General features: G+C 47.9%; 1 protein-coding gene across 1 annotated transcript in view; it reads right to left on the reverse strand.

Annotated features, from left to right (window-relative positions):
- PECAM1 (platelet and endothelial cell adhesion molecule 1) overlaps window positions 1-4,247 on the reverse strand; it is a 38,140-nt gene extending 33,893 nt beyond the window's left edge. The window contains exons 1-2 of the mRNA XM_060081505.1: window positions 4,169-4,247; window positions 4,056-4,082 (exon numbers count right to left, since the gene is read on the reverse strand). Of these exons, the coding sequence (XP_059937488.1) occupies window positions 4,056-4,082; window positions 4,169-4,232 (91 nt within the window). The 5' untranslated portion in view covers window positions 4,233-4,247. The remainder of the gene's footprint in view (window positions 1-4,055; window positions 4,083-4,168) is intronic.
- Between the last annotated feature and the right edge of the window lie 3,870 nt (window positions 4,248-8,117).

Consider the following 8,117-nt stretch of genomic DNA (forward strand, 5'->3'; position numbering starts at 1 on the left):
GTACCTCCAAGTTCAGTTTGAGTCCCTTTCAGTGAGACATTTCTTGAGCACCTGTGTCAGGTGCTGGGATTACAAGGTGAATAAGAAAGCATCCCTGCTGTCCTAAACTGTGCAGGCTGGTGGGGACTCCAGACCCAGGCTGGAGTACAATCATGTAAGCACCAGGAGGAAGGGTTGCCCAGGAGAGGCCAAGGGAAGCCTGAAGGAAGTGACCCCTGAACTGAGCCTTGGACCAGGACAGGAAAGGGTGGTGGGGTGCTCGGGGCAGGAGAACAGCATGTACCACGGCACAGAGACATGAGAAATCAATGCATTCTGGGTGCCGGTGGTTACAGGAGACAGGGTATGAGGCTGGAGGGTCCAGGGGGCCAGGTAGGAGGGGGCAGAACAGAGAGCCTTGCCCACTATGCTGACAAGCTGGGCCCTGTCCTGAGGGTTTTGCCGGGGAGGCAGTAACAGGATGACACTGGAGCTTTAGAAAGATCACTGTGAGCTGGAGGAGAGACTGGAGGCCTGTAACAACCTGGACGATGGTTCAGGTGAAAGCTGATGCAGCCTCTGCTCAGGCAGATGCAGTGGTGCTGAGGGGAAGGGGTGGACTTGAGAAATATTTAGTGTTTGCAAAAGGACTTGTTTTTTGGGATGAAGAAAATGTTCTGGAGCTAGACAGAGGTGATGTTTGCACAACATCATGAACGTACTAAATGTCATTAATAATAACATTTGTAATATGTATTTTACTTGTTTGATTGGCTATGGGGATTGAAGCAAAGAGTGGAAGATAAGGTTCCTGGATTAGGTACCCAGGGGGATATGGGTGCCGTAGGCTGACGGAGACAAAGCCAGAGAAAGATAAGGGCAGAGACAAAGTCACGGTGGCGCAGCTGGTCTGAGGGGCCCAGGGGACCACTAGGAGGAGATGTCAACCACTGGCCCCGTGGGAAGCTTGATGGTCGGGGGAGTGGCCAGAGCTGGAGTGGACTAGAGGGTGGGCATGTGGAGGTGTACAGAGCGGGGGGGTTGAGCTTCAGAGAGGATGAGACCCTGGGAAAGTCCAAGTCTCCCGGGGGATAAAAGGAGGGTTTGTCAGAAAGGTGGGAGAACACCAGGGAAGAAGGTCTACGAGGCCAAAGAAAGAGGCTCTGTGCTAACACCGGGGTCCCGAAGGCTAAGGGCTGGACATGTCAATGGCATCTATGAGAGGGTTCTCGTGGCAGGGAGGTGTGGGGGCCAAGGCCAGACCTGCTAGGTAGGGGCGTCTGAGAGGTGAGGAAGCGGAGACAGTGATTAGAGACCAGGCTTTGGAGAAGTTTGACTGAGGAAGGGAGTGGGGCACAAGATAAATGGGGGGGTCAGGGGAGCGGTCGGGGGGGATTGTTTGTGATTTATCTTTTTCCTAAAAAACCAAGAGCAACCAATCATGTTTGTAGACTGAAAGGAAAGAATAGATACTAAAAGTGGGGTGGAGGCTGAATAAAGACAGCGTGAGATCCTGGGGGAGGAGGGTGATGCCAGGGATGGGCTCGGAGCCCAGGTGGACAGGCTGGCCCTGCCCCACCATGGGATAGACACGGCCTCTGAAGCCAGGAGGGAAGTCAGGAGGACGGGTGGGGAGGAAGATAAGCCTGAAGCGGGGGCAGGGCGGGAAGTGGAGGGAGTTCCCTCCAGACAGCACTGTGTTCTAGGTGAAGAGGGAGCTGAGGTCATCTCCTGAGACTGGCCGGCTGGGGTTGGGCGGGGGCCCGAAGTAAAAGGAGAGGAAGGGCCAGGACGGACCGAGCACCTCAGCCGTGGAGTTAGGCCACGTGGAGCAGGCTGGCAGGTCATGCACGTGCAACGTGGTCCTGCGTGGCCTGAGCAATGTGAGACCTGGGTCCCAGCCCCCACTCTGCCAGCACCCCGTGGTGACCTTGCACAGGCACCTTGCGTAAAACAGGTCAGAAGCCTGAGGAGGGAGTAGGAGAGCCTCCCGGCTCTGGGTCCTGCAGCTCTGAGGTCTCCCCCGAAGGTACGAAGACCTTTCTCTAGGAAACCTGGGCAGGGAGCGATTTACTTCCCCATGAGGACGAGGATGGGAGATTGGAGCAAGAGAAGCAGAAGCCCAGAGGCACACGTGTTGGCAGGGTGTGGTCCGGGCTACAGCAAGGGCACAAGGGCTGGAGCGAGGGAGGTGCAGGAGCCATGATGGTGGGTGAGCTAGAACCATAGTAAACCATTATTTACTAATCACCGCATGCTGGGCTGGCACATCACCTCTTTTTATCTAATCTCATCTCATACTGATGCATCACCCTCATTTTACAGATTGGGAAAAAGGCTCAGAAAGACAGAGTAACAGTGGCTTTAAAGTTTTTTTTTGTTTTTGTTTTTTTTTTTTTTGCGGTACGCGGGCCTCTCACTGCTGTGGCCTCTCCCGTTGCGGAGCACAGGCTCCAGACGCGCAGGCTCAGCGGCCATGGCTCACGGGCCCAGCCGCTCCGCGGCATGTGGGATCTTCCCAGACTGGGGCACGAACCCGTGTCCCCTGCATCGGCAGTCGGACTCTCAACCACTGCGTCACCAGGGAAGCCCCGACTTTAAAGATTTGAGTCAGGCCTATGGCTTCAGGCTCCGGACATTCGGATTTTGGGAAGGGGAGGTTCTGGTGCTGATGTCCTGCTATCCGGCTCTTTTTGGACAAGTCAGTTGTTTCTCTGAGGTGCAGAGATATCATCAGTCAATTAGGTTGATTATGAAGATAATGGACATCCTGCCTCCATGGGTTGCCATGGGGATCAAACACCCATCGAAGCACATGGACACACGCACAGGAGACCTGCCAGACCGGCTTTGCTAAGTGGCCAGCACGAGCCCTCTCCATGCAGAGCTACTGCTCCAAGCCTTGGCTCAACAAACCAGTGTCACCCACACACATCATCTCCAAATAGCTGTACAACTGTCTGCAACCCAGTCACCCCGACTCTGCGTGGAATGAAGTGACCTCTGACAAGGGGATCCTGTTCTGTGGGCTCTCCCTCTATTCAGCCCCCAGACCCAGCCCAGTCCCCTCCTTCACACGGTCCAGATGAAGCAAAACAAAACCTGCGTATCTATTTGTGTGTGGGGGCATGTGTGTGTGTGTGTGTGTGTTGCACGGCCGTACAGCACGCAGGATCTTAGTTCCCCGACCAGAGATCGAACCTGTGCCCACTACAGTGGAAGCATGGAGTCCTAACCACTGGACCACCAGGGAATTCTCCAAACCTGCTCATCTTAATGATTCAAGATTAGCTCTAAAGTGGATGACAGACCAAATTTCAAAGACAGGCAGAAGCCCCACTTCCCACGTCCAAGCACAAAATATTGCAGATATCATCGTAGCCTCATGGGTAGATGGGAAATGATATCTCATCTGTTTTAGATCATTTAGGAGAAAAAAAAGTCACAACAACAATTTAAACTATGTTCTGACTTTGGGACTTCCCTGGTGGTCCAATGGTTAAGAATCCGCCTTCCAGTGCAAGGGATACGGGTTTGATCCCTGGATCTTACACGGGTAAGATCCTCAACTAAGCCCGCACGCCACAACTAGAGAGAAGCCCCGGCACCGCAAGGAAAGATCCTGCATGCCGCAACTAAGACCCGACGCAGCCAAAATTAAATGAATAAATAAAATATTTTTTAAAAATAACTAAATAAACTATGTTCCGACTTCATGAATTTAACAAACTGATTATATCTCATTTGTGAATAAACAATCAGGGATAGGGTAGGATATGAAAAAACGAAATTTATGGTAGAACAACAAAAAAACAAATTATGGAATCACTTTCTTATCACCGCCGTCCCCCAATCCTAACAAACAGCAGTTCACCAGGATCTAGAAAATGTATGCTACTTCTAGAACATGCTGATTAAAACTTGGCTTAGAATAAGTGTTTTGTTCCAAAACCTTCTTTAAATACAGAATCAACTTTAGCTGACAATTTGAATATGTTTCTGAACTGTTATAAACATTAAACCCGAGCAATTTGACGTGAGTTTTAAGAGTCACAGGTAGGAATTTTACAACTTACAGTTTTCTTGACCCTCGAGGCTTGAACCTGGAAAAGACAGGAGAGATATGTTGATTTCACGAGCTTCAATTCTCGTGAAGTTTAAGTGATGTGGGAAGAGAGTGAAAACTCACAGAGCAGAAGTGTCAGCAGGACGCGGAGCCACATCGTGCCCCCCTGGGTCCACCCCAGCTGCATCCTGAGAGCGAGCGAAGGCTTCGGGCAGTTAGTTCTGCTTTTGCGCCATGCCCCGGAGGCAGAAGACACTTCCCACGCGACGGAGTTGCGAAACCTGCCCCGTGAAAAGCAGAGACCCCTGTGGGAGCTTCTCCAGGCGCCGCGGACAGACCGGCCGTGGCGCTGGTCAGGTAATGGCGGCCATGCTGGAAACCGGGAACAATGCTTGGGCGGCCTCATATCTCCTCAGGAAATGACTGGCCTTCCTGAGGGGCCACCGGGCGCAGCTGCTTTGTTTAGTTTGTTTAGAGGGGAAAAAAAGGCACAAGTGACATTTGCCTCAGCGCTCCTGACCCTCCTTGCGTCTGGCCTGGATTTGGGGGCCTCTTCTCATGGCAGCCTGAGAGGGTTCCTCCCTCTCTCTGACCTCCCCGCAAAGGGCTTCTCTCCCTGGACGCTCACCGAATGTCTGTTTTTCCTCTGGCCCCTCCAAGGGGGCTCTTTCCACACAGCCTAAACCTGGACCTTCTGCCTTTCCTGACAAAGGCATGGAGAGGGCTGACTTTTTCAGAAAATGGCAGGTTTGTCAGGGAGAACCTGTAATGGCTCCCCACCCCATTGCCCTCCAGAGAAAGTCAGTTTCCAATCCTGCAGGACCCAGCCCTTACTTACCTCTCCAGCCTGGTCTCTCACCTCTTCCTTCCTTGCCCCTACACTCTGGTTGCTGGAATTTATAGTTCCCAGAACACATCACATGTCTGTGACTTTGCCAATGCTCTTCCCCTGTCTGGAGTACCCTTTCCCCTCTCCTTTTCTGGCGAATTCCTACCCATTCATCATAACTCAGTTTAGGCATCAGTCCTCTAGCATCGTCATCGTCCCCTGTCTTCCCCACACTGAGCTGCCCTTCCTCTGGGCCCCCTCACCTCCCTAGTCTTCCTTTGTCAGACACTTTCTACCATGTGCCATAATGGCTGCTCCTCCCCCAAGTGGACTGCGGGCTCCATGGTGGCGGGACAGTGCCTGGTACCTAGTAGATGACCAAAAACATTAGCAAAATGGATGACTGACTGAAAGAGGACAAGTTAACTGTACTGTCTGAATTAGTTGATCATTGCCTTGGGGTCACGGTGCTGCTTTCTGAAATGCTACCCTTCAATACCGTCACATGGTAAAGCTAAGTCAGATTTGAACTGGGACCAGAGAAACCAAAGACTTCTCTGCCTCAGGGCAAGTACCAAGGAGTGGTGGCTTCCAGCTAGAGAACAATACCTCTCTGTGATCTACAGTTCAATGGAAGTTTTGATAAGAGCTGTTAGAGAGCAATGCATGCATAAAGGAATTTTTTCTATTGTGTTTTTTTACTTTTGTTGTTTTGTATTTTCCACTCCCCACTGTAAACTATCTCCTTTGGCAACCTACTGGAAATTACCCCCACCAGCTACCAAATTTTGATTTGGCAGGAAAAAAAAGGAAACGCCCTGAGTAATAAAATAAATGTTGGTTTCAAAGGTAACTTTTACAAACTGTAGAGTAAGCAACTTTTGCTTCTCAAAGTGACATTCAAGCCATACTGATAAATGTCCCACCGCATGGCCCTAAGTTCCAAAGTAAACTTCTAAAAATTAGTCATTGGGCTTCCCTGGTGGCGCAGTGGTTGAGAGTCCGCCTGCCGACACGGGTTCATGCCCCGGTCCGGGAAGATCCCACATGCCGCGGAGCGGCTGGGCCCGTGAGCCATGGCCTCTGAGCCTGTGCGTCCGGAGCCTGTACTCCGCAACGGGAGAGGCCACAACAGTGAGAGGCCCACATACCGCAAAAAAAAAAATAAAATAAAATAAAAAATAAAAATAAAAATTAGTCATTGTTTCGTCCACAATGCTAGTACTTTTAGAACACCAGGAGAAAATAAAGCTTTATTTCAAAAATGTGTTAATGTTTCAAAAGAAAAGTAGAAAAATTATATCCCACAACTTACACTGTGCACCAGAATAAATTCCAAATGGACCAACCATCTGAAGGTACAAATGAAACATAAAAGTTCTAGAAGAAAACATAGAATAATTCCTCATGATCTTGGGCAAAGGCTGGTTTAACTATGACTTAAAATCCAGAAGTCATAATATGAAAGGCTGATAAATTATACTCCATGAATAAATGTTCTGCTTTGCCCCCCACCCCAAAAAAAAATTCAGGCAAGAGAAAAACTATAAACTGGAAAATATATTTGCAACTCACATCATAGACAAAGAGCTAACCTCTCTGATATGTAAAAAGCTCTCAGAAATCAAGAAGAAAAAGATCAACAATACAAAAGGAAAATGGACAAAGGAAATGAACACATAGATAACATAAGAAAAGTTACCTGAAACTTATTTTTTAATTTTAATTTTAATTTTTTTTGGCCATACTGTGCAGCTTGTGGGATCTTAGTTCCCTGGCCAGGGATTGAACCCGTGCCCTTGGCAGTGACTGCTCAGATTCCTAACCACTGGACCACTAGGGAATTCTCAGAAAAGTTATCTGAAATTTAGAAATAGGCAAAAAGGATTACAGTGTATTCTTTCAATACAGTACTGGACATTGACCAGCAGGCTCTCCTACAGATTATCTGACTCTCTAAGGGTACATAAATCTTTGTTTGAATTGCTACTTACTATTGACTATTGTCAGTAAAGGTAAACATTCACTTAAGTAAAGTTGATAGCAATGCAAAAGATTCTTATTACCTGTAGTGGGTGGTGGAAACTGGGCAACTAGGAATTTTTCATTGTAAACCTTTCTGTACTTTTTAGTTCTTAAGTTATGTGACTTTTTATCTTTTTTTTTTTGTATTACCTTTTAAATTTTTAAGAAATTGAACATTTTAACAGCTTTATCGAGGTATAACTGACATACAACAACTGCACATATTTAAAATTTACAATTTGGGAATTCCCTGGAGGTCCAGTGGTTAGAACTCTGCACTTTCATGGCCGAGGGCCGGGTTAAATCCCTGGTAGGGGAACTAAGATCCTGCAAGCCACTGGGTGTGGCCTAAATAAATAAAAGCTACAATTAGAGAAGTTTTGACATGTGTGTACCCCGTGACATGACCACCACAATTAAGAAAGTGAATATATACATCACCCACAAAAGTTTCCTTGGGCCCCACTGAAACAGGAGGGAAGTGGGCAGGGCACAACCTTTAAAAGAATGACATAGCCTGAGGACACAACATAAACTGATTAGAACCAAATAGGTCCAAGACAGCAGACAAGTCGACTTCCACTAGACCTTGAGCTTCAGTATACCTCACTGTAACACATCAGCAAGCTAAATGACACACCCACAGGCGCCATGACAGTTCCAAGGCTGACCATAAGGGTCAAAAAGTGGGTGGTAGCCCAATTCCTGGAAATCCCCACTCCTTCCCCAAAATGGCTGGAATACTCCTCCCACTTACTAGCCTATGAAATTACCCACCCCTATAAAAACCGACAAACCCCATACCCTGGTGGCTTTCTCACCTTTTGTGTTTCTCTCTGAATAAATCCACTTCTTACTTATCATTTTGTCTCTTGCTGAATTCTTTCTGCAATGAGACATCAAGAACCTGAGCTTCATTAAGTCCTGAGACCAGGTGTGTAATCTCAGTTAACAGACCTTGGGTTCAAGTCCCAATCTAAGTTACATGGTTTCACCTTTGCAATCCTTTCTTCCCTGAATCCCTCTCTCCACATCCACCACCCCCTATGCAAACACTGATCTGCTTTCTGTCACTATGGGTTAGTTTGTATTTCTAGAATTCTATTTAAATGGACTCATACAGTATGCACTTTTTGTTGGTTTTTTTGGTCTATCTTCTTTCAATCAGCATAATAAGTACTTCATCCTTTTTATTGCTGAGTAACATTTCATTGCATG

The sequence above is a fragment of the Mesoplodon densirostris genome, chromosome 18 (genome assembly GCF_025265405.1).
Source record: "Mesoplodon densirostris isolate mMesDen1 chromosome 18, mMesDen1 primary haplotype, whole genome shotgun sequence".
Lineage (NCBI taxonomy): Eukaryota > Metazoa > Chordata > Mammalia > Artiodactyla > Ziphiidae > Mesoplodon > Mesoplodon densirostris.